Source organism: Colobus angolensis, unplaced genomic scaffold, assembly GCF_000951035.1.
Source record: "Colobus angolensis palliatus isolate OR3802 unplaced genomic scaffold, Cang.pa_1.0 Scaffold436, whole genome shotgun sequence".
Lineage (NCBI taxonomy): Eukaryota > Metazoa > Chordata > Mammalia > Primates > Cercopithecidae > Colobus > Colobus angolensis.
The window spans coordinates 2,973,567-2,991,785 of record NW_012117777.1 but is presented as its reverse complement, the minus strand read 5'-3'; the positions used below and the strand labels follow the sequence as shown (position 1 = coordinate 2,991,785).

At 39.2% G+C, this 18,219-nt stretch overlaps 2 protein-coding genes across 3 annotated transcripts in view; both read left to right on the top strand.

Annotated features, from left to right (window-relative positions):
* The window catches only part of PLAA (phospholipase A2-activating protein), a 43,171-nt gene extending 38,365 nt beyond the window's left edge, over nt 1-4,806 (top strand). Inside the window, exons 12-14 of the mRNA XM_011957116.1 lie at nt 81-182; nt 2,503-2,667; nt 4,070-4,806. Coding sequence (XP_011812506.1) covers nt 81-182; nt 2,503-2,667; nt 4,070-4,635 — 833 coding nt within the window. The 3' untranslated portion in view covers nt 4,636-4,806. The remainder of the gene's footprint in view (nt 1-80; nt 183-2,502; nt 2,668-4,069) is intronic.
* An 11,487-nt stretch (nt 4,807-16,293) lies between these two features.
* Nucleotides 16,294-18,219, top strand: part of CAAP1 (caspase activity and apoptosis inhibitor 1) — a 57,633-nt gene continuing 55,707 nt past the window's right edge. Inside the window, exon 1 of one of the 2 annotated variants that reach the window (XM_011957106.1) lies at nt 16,294-17,027. In XM_011957106.1, coding sequence (XP_011812496.1) covers nt 16,725-17,027 — 303 coding nt within the window. In that variant the 5' untranslated portion in view covers nt 16,294-16,724. Of the gene's footprint in view, nt 17,178-18,219 lie in introns of both variants that reach the window. The other variant, XM_011957107.1, reaches the window with a different exon arrangement.

Here is an 18,219-nt window from a genome sequence, read left to right as displayed (position 1 = left end):
CAAAACTAAGTCATATAGTTAGTAAAATCTCATTTTTGATCACTACTTATGGTTATAATCATCTTCTATTCTTTAAATAGGGAATAGTGCCTACCGATCAGCTGCATCTAAAACAATGAATATTTATTTCCCTAAAAAAGAGGCTGTCACATTTGACCAAGCAAACCCTACACAAATATTAGGTAAGTCTCTTTAATTAATTTTTTCACATATTCACAGACTGTTTGAGATGTCATCAAGGTTGTTTCTCTTCCCAACATGTGTCAGGAGTTGGATACTTAATATGAATAGAGATTTCTATTGCGGTATTAAACAACTATGTCCACCACAAATATACAGTCTGGTAAAGGATCCATAATACTTTCTAAGAAGCCTTACACAAATGTAAAGTAAGTAATTTTTGATGACTTTAATAAAAAAAAATTAAAGGTAGAAAATGTAAATTCTACCCACCCAGGCTCTTAATGTTTTTTTAAAAAAAATTAATGAACATCAATGAGTCAAGCATTTCAAAAATAAAGATCTTATCTTTAAAAAATTAGTGGCCCTTAGAAATAATACAAGTTCATTTTCAATTGCCCATTAGAAATGAATCTGCTGGCCTGGTGCAGTGGCTCATGCCTGTAATCCCAGCATTTTGGGAGGCCAAGGTGGGCGAACTGCCTGAGGTCAGGAATTCAAGACTAGCCTGGCTAACATGGTGAAACCCTATCTCTACTAAAATTACAAAAATTAGCTGGGCATGGAGGTGGGCGTCTGTAATCACAGCTACTCTGGCATGAGAATCACTTGAACCTGGGAGGTAGCTCAGTTGCAGTGAGCCCGAGATTGTGCCACTGCACTCCAGCCTGGGCAACACAGCAAGACTCCGTCTCAAGAAAAAAAAAAAGAAATGAATCTGCTTTAGCGACTTTGATTGCTTTTTCTGTTTGTGTTCCTCAAAACAAAATAACAGTGTTTTGTTGTTGTTGTTTTGGACTAAGGGTACTGTTAGCTTGTTCGCCACAAAGATTATGATGAGAATTAATTGGGATAACATAACATAACATACTTACCAGAGTATAAGGCAGGGTCAGTATTGTAAAAATTTATAAAAATCACTCATTAATGTTTTCTTAATTGTTTTATTTTGAATAATGTAGTATATGCACACTTTTAGATGTTTTTAAAAAACTCGTGAAAATCTAACAGGTATCTTGATATTTGCATTCCTTAATAAACTTGATTTTTGTTTATTAAAGTTGTTAATACCTGAGATTAGTGAAACAGGCCCTAGTTTCCATTTATAATTGATTTCAACGGTGTAAATTTGGATAATTTACCTTTATTATCGGAATTTGGACTTTTTTATTCTTGAGATAAAGATTTTTAAAGAAACACAGTAACTCAAAGTCATAAAAAGGATACTAAAGATCCATGTGAAGGATTTGAAGGAAATTGTTTCATGAAATGTGAACATGGGAAGAAAGGGCAGTATGTCCATTAAATAAATTTTTAAAATAATGTGATGTCAGATATGCATATGGAACTAAGTCATAAATTAAATGTTATCAGTAGGCATTTAACTCTTTCGACTATTTCATTGACAACTGTAGAAGTTGACATAAATTGGCTAAAAAGTTGTTATAAATTTTCTCATGGAGAAACCAGGTTATTGATTTATACTTGAATATATATTACACATATTTCTTTGAAAGTCATTCAAAATGGAGGCTGGACGTGGTGGCTCATGCCTGTAATCCCAGCAGTTTGGGAGTTCAGGGCAGGCGGGTCACTTGAGGTCAGGAGTTGGTCACCATGTTGGTCAGCCTGGCCAACATGGTGAAACCCCATCTCTACTAAGAATGCAAAAATTAGCTGGTGTGGTGGTGCATGCTGGTAGTCCCAGCTACTTGGGAGGCGGGAGCAGGAGGGTTGCTTGAATCCCGATGGCAGAGGTTGCAGTGAGCCAAGATCAAGCCACTGCACTCCAGCCTGGGCAACAGAGTGAGATTCTGTCTCAAGAAAACGACAACAAAAAAAATAGGGCTGGGTGTGATGGCTCACGCCTGTAATCCCAGCACTTCGGGAGTCTGAGGAGGGTGGATCATGAGGTCAGGAGATCGAGACCGTCCTGGCTAACATGGTGAATCCCTGTCTCCACTAAAAACACAAACAATTAGCTGGGCATGGTGGCAGGCGCCTGTAATCCCAGCTACTTGGGAAACTGAGGCAGGAGAATTGCTTGAACCCGGGAGGTGGAGCTTGCAGTGAGCTGAGATCATACCACTGCACTCCAGCCTGGGTGACTGAGCAACACTCCATCTCAAAGAAAAAAAAAAAAAAGACAAAGCTCACAAGCCTTATCCTTACTTTATGGTTTTTGATAATTGTGATAATTGCTGAGAAACATCTTAAATCCCCATGGTGTACACTAGAGTACTTTATTGAAAGTCTTGGCATTTATGTATTATCTGCCCGATTACAGTTAGGGAATTTTGAAAGTTTGGTTTTCGGTTTTAGGTAAACTGAAGGAACTTAATGGAACTGCACCTGAAGAGAAGAAGTTAACTGAGGATGACTTGATACTACTTGAGAAGATACTGTCTCTAATATGTAACAGTTCTTCAGAAAAACCCACAGTCCAGCAACTTCAGATTTTGTGGAAAGCTATTAACTGGCCTGAAGGTAAATAAACACTCTTCAAAAATATAACCAGAAAGCAAGAAGTTTTATCTTCATTTCTATCAATATTACTGGTATTTGTAGATTAAATAAAAGTTAACTTGGGTAGTTCTAGTTCACTATGGAAAATCTTCACGAAAAGCGTTCACTACACTACTGGAATTGGTAATCTTGTTTTCGTTACAGGCCTTATGAGAATCTGAAGGTAATATAATGATCCCCATATATGCACCAGTTTGTTTACTGTTTCAGAGCATTTGTGGATTCCCTGCCAGGCATCCAAGATACTCTTAGTGACCTGTTAACCCTAGGCTACAAACATGCACTAGAAGTTTGTTTGTTTTTTTTCCAATTATGTCAGTTAAGTCTTTTTTGATTCCCAAAGAGTCCTTGGCCATTTTTTGTTGTTTTTTTTTCATGCCATTGATTTCTTGGAGAAAAAGCCTTTTTTTTTTTTTCCCAATAAAATCCCATATTATGGATTTTGCTGATGTGTTCCTCCATCTCTGTATTTATTGCTAGTGGCAAAATTAGATTCTGGTTCAGTAGGAGTTTTTTTTAGGTAAAATTCTTTATGAATGATGCATACTACTTTTATATTATAGAGCACATAATGTTGGATTTTTTCACCTTTGGTGATGCTAAGATTACTTTGTGCATTCATTCAGATGCACAAGGCATCTACCCAAGTCCTTGATTATAAAGCTCCCACTAACCTATAAGCATCCTATCACTTGTTAACTGGAATTCTTAAGAACTTTCTGACTGGGCTCGGTGGCCCACGCCTGTAATCCCGGTACTTTGGGAGGCCAAGGTGGGTGGATTACCTGAGGTCAGGAGTTTGAGACCAACCTGACCAATATGATGAAACCTCGTCTCTACTAAAAATACAAAAATTAGCCGGATGTGGCGACATGCACCTGTAATCCCAGCTACTTGGGAGGCTGAGACAGGAGAATTGCTTGAACCCGGGAGGTGGAGGTTGCAGCAAGCCAAGGTCACGCCATTGCAATCCAGCCTGGGCAACAAGAGTGAAACTCTGTCTCAAAAAAAAAAAGAATTTCCCCTGTTTAATTGTTCGGTCTTCAGAAGTTTTAAAAGCAAGGTCTGAACCCCATTCTTTCCATTCATTTTTGAATACTCACAGTGTGTAGGCTATTTGATAACCTGAGAGAGTTACTTTATTTTAAAGTGAATATGATCTTACAATAAGTAATCTAGCTTATATAAAATTATGAAAAATTAACAGAGGTTTCAGAAATATATGCATTTTTTAAAAGCTGACACATGATTTTTCACATTTTCTAAAATGGTTAATTTTGTAGTGGGAAAATAAAATCCTTAAAAGTTGATAGTCAAAAGAAATTTTATTTTCATAAGCATTAATGACTTTTTTTTTTAATAGATATTGTCTTTCCTGCACTTGACATTCTTCGGTTGTCAATTAAACACCCCAGTGTGAATGAGAACTTCTGCAATGAAAAGGAAGGGACTCAGTTCAGCAGTCATCTTATCAATCTTCTGAACCCTAAAGGAAAGCCAGCAAACCAGCTGCTTGCTCTCAGGACTTTTTGCAATTGTTTTGTTGGCCAGGCAGGACAAAAACTCATGATGTCCCAGAGGGAATCACTGATGTCCCATGCAATAGAACTGAAATCAGGGAGCAATAAGAACATTCACATTGCTCTGGCTACATTGGCCCTGAACTATTCTGTTTGTTTTCATAAAGACCATAACATTGAAGGGAAAGCTCAATGTTTGTCACTAATTAGCACAATCTTGGAAGTAGTACAAGACTTAGAAGCCACTTTTAGACTTCTTGTGGCTCTTGGAACACTTATCAGTGATGATTCAAATGCTGTACAATTAGCCAAGTCTTTAGGTGTTGATTCTCAAATAAAAAAGTATTCCTCAGTATCAGACCCAGCTAAAGTAAGTGAATGCTGTAGATTTATCCTAAATTTGCTGTAGCAGTGGGGAAGGGGGACGGATATTTTTAATTGATTAGTGTTTTTTTCCTCACATTTGACATGACTGATAACAGATGATTAAAAAAGAGAATACGGTGGATTAAGTAAAATTTTACATCTTGTAAAGTGGAGGGGAGGGGAAACAAAGAAATAAAATTTTTGCACTGCTGAACTGTGAGATTTTCCTGTGTAATTTGGGTAGGTTTTCAAGAGTATGAAAACAAATTTAAAAAGAGCTATAATCAGTAACAACACAATGACGATGACATCTTCCCCTTACCTTAGCCACTAAGGAGAAGATAAGGGCTGTTACTCATATAATTTGCTTTTATTACTTATGTACACCAAACTGTTAATTGTTGTCAGTTATCTTTTATTTAACTTCTCCGTCTTCATTGCTAGATTCTTCGAACAGCACTGATACATTTCAAGGTCTTGTTTTAGGGTAACTATTTAAAAAATTTTTAAATTATATTAAATTTATAAAATAATTTATAAATTATTCATATATTAAAACAATATAAGATAATTTCTTGATTTGTCAGTTATAAATCCTAAAATATATTTGTTAAATGGCTTATTTTTAGATGAAGAAAAAGCCAGTTGGTAAACTATATTAGTGATGTATCAGTTCAGACAGACGAGGTCTCAATTTAACTCCAGGCTTAGATCCAGTTTCTTTTGCCCTTCACTGTATGAGGTAACTTCATTTTTCATTCTAGTCCTGATATTTGACTGTTTATTTTTGTCATTTTCCATTATTTCAAAGGAAGTTTGGAACATGTTGAATTTTATCAAGTGATTACATAAGCAAGAGTACATCAAGCTGTGTTATTTGAAAGTCTAGAACCTGTCATGTGAAATTACTATTTTTGAGCCCTCTATGCTGTCCAGGCAGTATAGTAGACACACTGATATTTAATCCTTAAAACTCTTTTTAAATGAGGGCCAGTATTATCTCTGCTTTCAGAAGTAGACATAATAGGATGAATCATGTAAGAGAAAAAAAAGTGAAGCCAAGAGGGAGTTAACTACTCAAAGTACATGCCATGCTATACTTTCTAGAGAGGAGGTCACAGATGTGTGTGAACATCCTAGCAATTAACACAAAGAAGAAACCATCACATTAATTACACAATTTATTGTGTCTGTGGTAACCCAGTTTCTTGAGAGAGCATAACTATTCTATTTTCAAAAGTGGGAAAGATCTTTTCATAAAGAAGACATTGCCAAATATAGTGAGCAACATTCTCAATATTCATGGTATAAAGAACCATGAATTTCCTGGCTTAATGCCAAATTACAGCCTTAGAAGAATAATTCTTCCCCAAATGGGCAAGAAAAGGTTCTAATTGTCTAGAATAATCTAAGTAAAAACTTCTGGAATATCAAAAGGAAATGAGTAAAATGTAAATAGAAGGGGACATGTACTTTGCTGAGTATTAAATTGCAACTTCCTGGTGTGTACCTGGACTTCAAGTATTCTGTTCACTGGCTCAATTACATAACCTATACTTTTCTTTTTGTTGATTGGGTTTAGGTGGTTATGTCAAAGTTAAATGGCAAAATTAGGAATTTAACCCAAGTCTGACTGGTTCCTTTACAATACACTGCTTTCTTGTTAATAAGTCCAGTCTAGCATTCAGTTAATAAGTACAAATAATTTATTTGCAATATTTAGGAAAGGTAGGTACTTTTGAATAATGATAAGAAATAGTCTTGGTTAAGAATATGAATTCCCTTTTCAAAATGTAAGGAGTGGCAAAATGTAAACACTGCTTCCTATTGTGCAAGTTTTTTTATATCAACTTTTATTTTACTATTTAATGTTTGTTGTAGAGATCACAAAATATAGCTTAGCAAAAGGAAGCAATCTCACTTGAAGGATATGTTAAATAATATGATATTTTAAAGATTTTCTTTTCTAGTTAAACTTTCCTATGATTCTCTTAATGTTTTTTCTGAATACAAAAGTAATAAACATTTACTGAGTAAAACATATACACACACACCCCAAATAAAAATTGCCTGAAGGCCACTATCTAGAGAAAACTATTCGTAATATCTTGTGGCACAGTGACTGTGTATGTAAATGTGTTTTATTTTATTAAAAAAACATTGTATCATACATACTCTGATAACCTGATTTTTAAACTTATATTTGGTACAAAGAGCTCCACATTAATAAATACAATATTCTATCATATGGATAATATCCATTTCTTACTAACTGGCACTGTTTCCAATTTTCAGCTATCAAGCAAAGATATGACAAATCTCACAAGAGTCTTACTAGTTCCCTAGGAACATTTTATACATGGAATCGGTAGATCAAGATAGTGTACATTTTTTAGACTGTTTACATTGCCATCTTACCTCTAGTAGTACAACTCTTGGAATTAATGTACTTCATATTGCATTTGAAACCCCACTGCCTACAAGAGTTAAGTTATTATTGTCTCCATTTCATAACTATTATCTTCTTTCTGGCATTAGGTTCCTTTAGATGAGTATGTTACTATTTATATGACTAGCTGAATTTATAACTAAATAGCAATGCAATGAAATTTATTATCTACCTCATAATGTTCTTAAGTGATGGAAGAAGCATAGGTAAAAATGGATTCTTTACAGAGATAATTCTGAGGATAAGAGTGGGAGGTAGGTTCCTTAGCAGTTATCACTTTGTATGTTACGGTTATTTTATGAGGAAATGATAAAATGCATAAAAGACCATTTGTGATGTATCATCTTTCCTGAAAGTCTTAGATAAATTCCAGACTTTTAAAGTGTTATTCAATCTATTTTTTAAAAAAACTATTCTAATCGCTAATGCATTATTTTCTGTAGAAATTATATGCAGTATAGTTGTGATTATAAATACAGTTTTGAAGACTTTAATAGCATTTTTTCATGAGTTTTCCTTCAATTTTTTAATAAAAATACTCATACATAAAAATTTAAAGAGGCTGGGTGCAGTGGCTCACACTTGTAATCCCAGCATTTTGGGAGGCCGAAGTGGAAGCATCGTTTGAACCCAGAGTTCAAGACCAGCCTGGGCAACAGAGAGAGATCGCATCTCTACAAAAAATTAAAAATTAGCCAGACATGATGCTGTGTGTCTGTAATCCCAGCTACTTAGAAGGCTGAGGTGGGAGGATCACTTGAGCCTGGGAGGTCAGGGTTGCAGTGAGCCATGATAGTGCCACTGCACTGCAGCCTGGGTGTTGACAGAGCAAGACTTTGTCTCAAAGCAAACCAAAAAATTGAAAGAAAAGTACAGTGAACATTCATGGACTTGTTAACTAGATTCCACAGTTATTAACATTTTGCCAGACTTGCTTTATCTCCATAGTTGATACTTTCTTTTGAAATTACTTAAATGCTTATCAACTGGATACTTCATTATGCATCTTATGAGAATGAGGGCACTCTTAAGAACATAATTTGTCACCAATAATATCACACTTAAGGAAATTAGTAATTTCATAATATCTAATATCTAGTCCATATTTCAAATTTCTTCATTGCTCTAAGATGCCTTTTATAACTTCTGCTTTAAAAAGATCTAAATAATCAAGGTTTGTGTATTTATCTATTAATATTTAGTTTTATGCTGCTTTGACTTCTTAATCTAGAATAGTCTTTCATATTTTAAAACTATCATTGACTTTTTGAAATGTTTAGGGCACTCCAGCATGTGAAGCACCTCACATTTTGTGTATATAAAATATTTTTCTACAAGACTTTGATATTGGTTATCTATTGCTGCTTAATAAATTACCCCAAAACTTAGTGGGTTAAAATAGCACACATTATCTCAGATGTCCTGTGGTTCAGGAATCCTAACACAGCTTAGGTGGATCCTCTTGAGGCTGTAAAGTATTTGATGAGACACCAAGGCTGGTGTCTCATCAAAAGGCTCTGCTGAGGAAGGTTTCATTTTCAAGTTCACATCGTTGGTGTTTAGTTCTTTTGGGGTTGGACTGAGGACCTCAATTCCTAGGTAGCTGTTGGCCAGAGACTGCCCTCTCTGATTTTTGCTATATGGGCCTCCCCAGTGTGGCAAGTTGCTTCATCAAAGCCAATAAGGGGGAGTCTGCTGGCAGGACCAAAGTTGGAATCTTTATAATCTAATCACAGAAGTGACATCTCAACATCAAGATATTGTATTGGTTGGAAGTTAATCAAGGGGAATGGATTATGCAAGGCAGTGAATACCAGTAGGGGAGGGATCACTGGGGGCTATCTTGGAGTCGGCCTGCAACACCTATTTCCTATAAATTGAAAGCTTGTTTCCATTGAGATTAAACTGTTTGTAGCAATACTTTACAGGTGATATATACTTGTTATTTTGACTTGATTATATCATATTTGGGCTTCCTTAAGGGGTAAAAGTCTTTAGAATAAGGTGGGTAATGGAAGCTGTAAACAGGAAAAAGTTGCCTAAAGCCCTTTTGTAAAGTAGATAGTCTGATATTGGTCCTAGGCCTAAAATGAGATGTTGGGGCTTAAAACCTGACCTTGGAATTCCTGGACATGTGATAACTCAGAAAAATAAAATGTTCAAATGGCTGTGATCATCAGATTTCAAGGTATATAGCAACATTCACCACAACAGTTTGCAACTTGATTTAAACCAAATAACAATGCAAAAAACAACTAGACAGCCTGCATTAATCACTTATTCTTTCCTAGTTGTATATGCATAGTTTATCCTCATTATGAGGTAGGTATTACACAGGTGAAGAAACTGAAAGAAGTCAAATTTGTATAAGTCAGTAGTAACTAAACAGTGGAGAAAATAGCAGTATTTAATCAATCATGTTGCCAAAACTGGATATCAATATGAAGAAAAATATCAATTTGTAGTAGTCACTTCATCAGAATAGCAACTACAGTGGCTACTAGTGCCATATAAGCATGACATGGATCAAAAGAAAGTGATTTTAAGCCATTAAATGACATTTTTTTCATTCCTGTGTTCTCAAAGGAACTAATACATTCAATAAATGTTCACGTATTTCTATATTATTTAAAATTTTCAGTAGTAATAGCAATCAAAGGTGCAGTATAAAATAGTGAAGGAGCACTGACTTTGGCGTTCAGAAGTCATACATTCCAATAGCATTTCCACCACTTAGTAATGAATTAAGGCAAGTTACTTAACCTTAGCCTCAGTTTAGTCATCTATACAGTGGGACTTCATATGACAGATGAATAATTGAAGATTCATGTAAAAGCCTAGCAAAATGATGGCCACATAAATGTTTAGCAAGCATTTCTTCTAAAGACACTACAAGGCTACCATGTTCTTTAATAATAATTGCCTTTACAAAAACAAACAAAAGGGGGGGAAGTAATTAGGTTTTATTTCTACTGGGGAAAAAATGCCCGTGGGGTGGGGGGTAATCCTGAAGGATATTTATGAAGTTGTTTAGAACTCAAAATCCTTACACTTCTTTTAAACTTCCTATAATGCCCCAGGACCCAGCAAGAAAGTGTTTCTGCTGGACTGTAAAAATCACATATATGCATACTACAACCCTAGCAGTGGTCTCAAGATTTCTTGTAAGATTTCTGTGTATCGAATAGTGACAATATCAAACCAGTTTTGAAGACTTCTTACTGCTAACAGAGAAATACAGGGAAAGGGTCTCTTTTAGACAGAGTGCATATTGGTTAACTATAGCCACGGTAATAGTGTGCAACAAACAACAACAAAAATAATAGTTTTTATTTAGCTCAGGAGTTTCAAGCTTCGGGTAGTATGATCCTGGCTGGGCTCATTCATGTTTCTACAGGTTTCTGAGGACTCACCTCCAGGCTGGGCTTATCTGGGTAGCTTAGTTGAGGCAGCTGTGCTCTACTTGTTTCTCATCTTCTGGGACCAGTGGGCCACTTTGGGTATATAATTTTCATGATGATGGTGGAAGCACAAGTCAGTCATCCTAATTGCACAAGCTTTTTTGAGACTCCACTTGGTGCACATCTGCTAACATCCATTTGGCCAAAGTAAGTTAGATGGCTGAGCAGAAGGGTAGGGAATTATGTTTTTGGCTGTAGCAGAAGAGCACTGCCAAATTACATTGCAAGCTGTGGATATAGGGAGAGGTGAAGAACTGGGGTTATTAATGCAATTTGCTACAACTGTGACAGAAAAAGAAGCTCTGTGTGGGTCCTGAAATTATCAGTTTAGAATTTTGACAAGTATTTGCATCCCTAGCTTGTTCCAGGCAATGTATTAGGTGTTGAGACTACAAAAGAAAAATTTATATGCATAGTTCCTGGGAACTAACAGTATACTGGAGAAGATACTGAGCAAGCGCCTGCAGTAAAGAGTTCTGGACACTAGGGAGAACAGTGGGTTACAAAAAAAAGAAGTGGTTAATTTTAGGAGGATTGAGAATGGAAGTGATGTGGAAATGTTTCAAATAAGTTATACTTAAAATGAATCTTAGATGCAGTAAGTATATGTGAGGTTGTTGAATAGGCCTGAAGAGTATATTTCTGGGAAAGGCTGAAGAGAAAAATGCTGTCAGATCATGGAAGGTCTTACATGTACTATTAATTAGGACTTCAGGTTGCAAGCAACAGAAATCAACTCAGATCAGGCAGAGCGCTGTGGCTCATGCCTGTAATCCCAGCAATTTGGGAGGCCGAGGCGGGGGATCATTTGAGGTCAGGAGTTCAAGACCAGCCTGACTGATATGGTGAAACCCTCTAAATTAGCCAGGCATAGTGGTGCATGCCTGTAGTCCCAGCTACTCAGGAGGCTGAGACAGGAGAATCGCTTGAACCCAGGAGGCAGAGGTGGCAGTGAGTCGAGATCACGCCATTGCACTCCAGCCTGGGTAACAGAGCGAGGCTGTCTCAAAAAACAAAAACAAAAACAAAAAATCAACTCAGATCAGCTTAACGGGGGAAAAAAAAAGAATTACATTGGCTCACTGATGGAAAATAATAGTATCAGGATTTTTTTTACTTATTTCCGCAAGTGCTTTTGTTGGCCTCATTTTCTTAGAATCGTCACAAGACAGAGAACATGACAACGAGCAGCTAGGAGACAGTTTCCTTACAGTAGACTAATGAAGTTAAATGATGACTTAGTGTGAAAGAGCAAATTTCTCACCTAATATCTCTTTATAAAATTCCAGAGAAGAACTGATCGACCCTGGCATTAATGCATGCCTATCACTGGCAATCATTGTGATCAATGCTCAATGCATTGCTGAAATTGGTGTGTAAGAACCAATCTCTGTCCACCCTCCCATATATACTTGTTCTAGGCAGAAAAGCAGTCTGCATTTGTTTGCAGAGCTTTAAGTCCATAGCAATGTTTAGTGCTGAGCCTCTTAAGCATATTAAGTTGAACCATATGAAGCTGTCAATATTCAACTACATTTTCCTTTTCTCTCTCTCTCTCTCTCTCTCTGCTGCTTGAATCAACATTCAACCATTTTCAACCTGTAAAAAGCCAGTTTCATATGGTTCAACCTAAAGAGACATCTCTCTAAGTCAGGCTTGTGATGTCTCTATGGCATGTTCCTAGCATAAATCAAAAGTCCTTCCCCTGTCTTCCATTCAGCAGAACCCCATGTAGAAAGCAGTTTGTACCTGTGGTTCCAAAGCCCACTTGACTGTCAACTTCTCAGTAGCAGCTAAGTCCCTACAGCTATATCTCTCTGCCATGCGATGTAAGAGCACTGCAAACCTCCTCCCGACCTCATTTATTAAAAGACTAGTTTCTAGCCATTAATTTTCCTCATTCTGTCCCCCATACTGGAGTGCAGTGGCGCATTCACAGCTCACAACAGCCTCAGTCTCCCCAGGCCTCAGGTAATCCTTCCACCTCAGCTTCCTGAGTAGCTGGGACTACAGGCATGTGCCACCACGCCTGGCTTTTTTTTTTTTTTTTTTTGTATTTTTTTGTAGAGATGGTGTTTTGCCATGTTGCTCAGGCTGTTGTTGAACTCCTGGGTTCAAGGAATCCACCCAACTCAGCCTCCTAAAGTGTTGGTATTACAAAGTGCTGGCCACTGTGTCCAGCCTTTGCCAAATTTTTAATAAGGACAGTGGGATATTCGGAATGAAGCAAATAAGGCCAGGCGCAGTGACTCACGCCTGTAATCCTAGCACTTTGGGAGGCTGAGGCGGACAGATCACAAGGTCAGTTCTAGAACAGCTTGGCCAACATGGTGAAACCCCATCTCTACTAAAACTACAAAAATTAGCTGGGCGTGGTGGTGGGTGCCTGTAATCCCAGCTACTCGGGAGGCTGGGGCAGGAGAATCACTTGAACCTGAGGCTGCAGTGAGCCGAGGTCGCACCATTGCACTCTAGCCTAAGCGACAGGGCAAGATTCTGTCAAAAAAAAAAAAAAAAAAAAAAACAGCAGCAGCAAATAAAACAAAGTCCTTGCTTTCAAGGAGCTTACATTCAAGTGGAAGGAGAGATAAATATATGTGTGGTAGTGTTTAAGGGTGCTGAAGAAAAACGGTAAGAAGAATGCAGAGTGCCATAGTGAGTGAGGACAGAAGCACTTCCTATTGTGTATTTTCTTATTGTTTTCCCTCACTAAAAATATGCTTATGAAGGCATGCATTTTGTCTATTTTTTCCCCTTCTCTATCACCAGTGGTAGAACAATGCCTTTGTGTCCTAGAACAAGTGTGTGAGACGACAAAGACTGTGATTCATCTGCCAAGTTCATAAATACTGTACAGCAATCTGGTGAGGAGTGCCTTGCCTTCTTGGTCCACCTGAAGAAATATGAACACCATCTGTCAGGTAGCTGTAGAACAAAGTGGAAACCCAGAAGTTTCTCAATTAATTTTGTAAGAGAGCAATTTGCAGCCAGAAATTAATAAAGAACTAGCTCTATCCAGGCTACACATAACATTTTAGGTCTGTATTAGCTAGCTCAAGCTGCCATAACAAAATGCCACCAACTGGGTGGCTTAAACAGAAATTTATTTTCTCAGTTCTGGAGGCTAAAGGTCCAAGATCAGCATGTCATCAAGGTTGGTTTCTGGTGAGGCTTCTCTTCCCGGCTTGTAGATGGCTACCTTCTCACTGTGTCTTCACATGGCCTTTCCTCTGTGCGTGGTGAGAAGACAGGGCAGTCTCTTCTTTTCTTTAGAGGCGTGGTCTTGCGATGTTGTTCAGGGTGGAGTACAGTGGCTATTCACAGCTGTGACCTCATTACTAATCAGCATGGGAGGTTTTGTTTTGTTTTTTGAGATGGAGTCTTGCTCTGTTGCTCAGGCTGGAGTGCAGTGGCACCATCTCGGCTCACTGCAACCTCCACCTCCAGAGTTCAAGCAATTTCTGGCTAATTTTTGTATTTTTAGTAGAGATGGGGTTTCACCATGTTGGCCAGGCTGGTCTCGAACTCTTGACCTCAGGGGATCTGCCTGCCTCGGCCTCCCAAAGTGCTAGAATTACAGGTGTGAGCCACCATGCCTAGCCTAGCATGGGAGTTTTTACCTGTTCCATTTTGGGCCTGGCCCAGTTCACCCCACTTAGGCAACCTGGTGGCTTCCACTCCCAGAAGGTCACCATATTGATGCTGAACTAAGTGCAGACACCTGATCAGTACAGCACACCACAGCCCGGAATTTCTGGCCTCAAGCAATCCTCCCCAGTTTGCCTCCTGAGTAGCTTGCACTGCAGCCATGCACCACTGTACCAGGCTCTTTTTTTTTTTTCTTTTTTGAGACGGAGTCTCACTCTGTCACCCAGGCTGGAGTGCAGTGGTGCGATCTCGGTTCACTGCAAGTTCTGCCTCCCGGGTTCACGCCATTCTCCTGCTTCAGCCTCCCAAGTAGCTGGGATACAGGCACCCGCCACCACACCAGGCTAGTTTTGTATTTTTAGTAGAGATGGGGTTTCACCGTGTTGGCCAGGATGGTCTCCATCTCCCTTGTGATCTGCCCGCCTCAGCCTCCCAAAGTGCTGGGATTACAGGCGTGAGCCACCGTCACTGGCCCAGGCTCTTCTTTTAATAAGGATACCAGTTAGATTAGGGATCCACCCTTTTGACCTCATTTAACCTTAATTACCTCCTTAATGGCCCTATCTCCAAATTCAGTCACATTGAGGTTAGGGTTTAGGGATTCAACATAGGAATTTTGTGGGTGATGTTATAGGACCATCAGGTTCTATTAACCACTACATGGTGCCAGACCAATACATGAAAACAGCAGGAGTTGCCTCAGAGAAATAGTTTAATAATGGTATGGCAGCCAAGGGAGAAGATGGGAGGGAACCTCAAATCACCTCCCCAGTAAGTTTTGGACAGGGGTTTTTAAGGAAATTTTGGTGGGTAGGGTCTGAGGAGCTAGAAAAAGAAAAAGAGGGGAATCGCCATATTGAGTAAACCAAGTTTCTAACGGCCTGCATTTGCATATCAAAGCTTGCCAGCCCAGCTTTCTTGCTAGACAAGGAACATTTCTGGAGCTGCTTTAAAAGGAAAAAAACTTCCCAAAGACTGCTTTTCCTCTCTATCTAAAATAATTTCTTAACTCCTATAACACCACTGGAGTACAGAATCTGGGAAATATCTCAAAATGGGAAACTTGAGATTTCTTAACCGAGTCAAAGATATTATCTATAAAGCAATAAGCAGCTGTAAGGAAGTGGGCTATAGGAAAAGTTGGTTAATGTTTAGCTATGCTTCTACTCAAAACTTACCTTTTGTTAAAAATCTCACAATTTAGCAGGGCACGGTTGCTCACACCTGTAATCCCAGCACTTTGGGAGGCTGAGGAGGGTGGATCACCTGAGGTCGGTAGTTCGAGACCCACCTGACCAACATGAAGAAACCCTGTCTCTACAAAAAATACAAAACTAGCCCGCGTGGTGGCGCATGCCTGTAGTCCCAGCTACTCAGGAGGCTGAGGCAGAAGAATCGCTTGAACATGGGAGGCGGAGGTTGCTGTGAGCCGGAATCACGCATTGTACTCCAGCCTGGGCAACAAGAGTGAAACTCAGTCTCAAAAAAAAAAAAAATTCTAGCAATTTAGTTTTATTACAATTATGAGGATGGTTTCAGGGACACAATTCATAACAGGTTTATAAGTGTAACATGTTATTAATTTTATGTATTTTTCCCATCTGTGAACACAACACTCTCAATCCTTTCAGGTATGACTCTTAGTGAGTGTGACACTTAATGGAACCCTTGGGAACACACTGGGCGCAGCCAATTTAAGAGTGGGGCCTGGGGGAAGAGTTTTCCTAGGGCTGGAAGTATCCCTAGTTATTAACCCTAGGCTGGTTTGTTTTAGGCACTTGTAGTTGCTGAATGACTGAGACAAATAGGAGACAAAGGGAAGGGAAGCTTCTTTAATTGCTTCTTACCCCAGGGAAAGGCACAGAATTACTACCACCCAGCTAGTTTTGCCCCAGGCTCTGCATTTTTCCCTCAGTGGCTAAAGGCCCCTGCTGAAATGGCAAAGACCTTGGTTCACTAGTGTTCTAGCTCCCTTTCCTTAAAATCTGCCTTCTGTTTAGATTACATCCACCCATAAAATCTCATAAAGCTTTGACCCATTTTCAATTTTCAAAAATGAATTCAAGCTCTTGTCCATGTTAGATTCTACGCAAGAAATACATAATTTGCCCAGGTAATGACGAAAAAGACATGCAACAACTTTTCCCTAGGTTCTCTTTATTGTTACAGCGTTAATATCTTAAGAATTGGAGGTAAACAGAAATGGAGAATCAGCAACTATACTTCAACCTTACTGTAAATTGACAAACACTAACACTAAAAAGTTTCGAAGTTAAAAGGAAGTTCCACCTTCTATGCTTTGTAGAGGTATAAAAACAAAACAAAACAAAACAAACTGACTAGACAGGCTACCCGCTACACACTCCAACCGACCTCAACGACCGGAGGAGGAAGCGCCACTGGTTCCAGCAACTCCCCCGCCACCCTGGCCCATAACGCTTCACCACGTTCTGTCACGGACGGAAGTGACGCATAACCTGCGACGCCAGTGCCTGCCGCCCACTGCCGCGGGAGTCGGGTTTCGGTCGCACCAGAGACAGCGGACTTTCCTCCGATGGTTGCAGCAGAGGGATCATGACGGGGAAAAAGTCCTCCCGGGAGAAACGGCGCAAACGTAGCAGTCAGGAGGCGGCTGCGGCGCTCGCGGCCCCGGACATCGTACCCGCCTTGGGCAGCGGCGGCAGTGGAAGCACTAGCGGCTGCGGGAGCGTCGGGGGCTGCGGGAGCGTCAGCTGCTGTGGGAACGCCAGCTTTAGTGGAAGTGTCACCGGCGGTGGGAGCGGCGGCAGCTGCTGGGGCGGGAGCAGCGTGGAGCGTAGTGAGCGCCGGAAGCGGAGGAGTACCGACTCTTCCAGCGTCTCGGGCTCCTTGCAGCAGGTGCGTGCGCGCCCCTCTGGCCGCTTCCCGGAGCTGCTGCTTTTTCGGAAGAAGTCGGGCTACCAGAGGGATGGGGCGCCGGCTGGAGCTCACTGCTAGCGCGACCCAAGGTCGTCCGTGCTTGAGGTTCATGTTCCTACCTAAGTCCTGGTGAGCCCCGCACTCCCATCCGTGTCTTGAATCTTGAACGTCAAGTTTCTGGATTTCCTGATCATCTTTTTTTTTTTTTTTTTTTTTTTTTAATACTGTTGGCTCCTTCCACTCCTGTGGTTTCAGTCTCCCAGAAGAATATGAGTTGGAAGCTAGCCTTCATTTCCCTTGCAAGCCAAACAGTTCTCCCTTCGTCTTCATCTTTTCGTAGATGTGGTTAACCCCACATTACTGATGAGAAAATTGAGGCCCAAAGAAGTTAAGAAACTTTACCCACGGTCACAGAGTTTGTTAATAGCTCCTAGGTTTGAATCCAAATATCTGACTACAAAAGCCATGTTCTTTATACACCACCAATCTACCAAGGGAACGCCGTTTTAAAAAAAGTTCATAATTTGTCTCAAAACGAATGAATATGTAGTTGAAATTCATTCAATGAGGAAATAAAGGGAAAGCGTTAAGTCCTTCTTGGCCCTCCATTAATATTTTGATACGCGGCCTCTTTTAATCACTCCTCGTCAGATATGTGTATTTAAGTTGCTACATTTAAGCAGTATTGTGTTATTCCCGCTGTTGAGTACCTGCATTGTTGTGATAGGCTTCTTTATATACGTGGTTTGTTATTTTTAGTGACTGCCTGGTATTATTTTTTTTTTATATTTAGATTTGCAGGTTTTTTTGTATTGTGACTACAATACAAACACCTTTATGTATATATCTTCTACAAGAGTTATGTTGGGAGAGAGTGTCAGCACTGAAATTCCTGGGTCAAAGTTTGTGCTATTAAAAACTTGGTGAATGCCACCAAATGCTTTCCAAATGAGACTTTACAGATTTATAGTGCAAACAGTACATATGTAAGAATACCTATTTCTGAAATTGTTAACTAGCTTTTGATAACCATTTTTTTAAAAAATCGCCGGACTAATGGGTCAAATTAATGTTGTGTTTGTTTTAATTTTTATTTTCCTGATTAGTGAGATTGAACATTTTAATATTTTTATTTGCCATTTGATTCCTTCTCATGTAATTTTCTGTACAT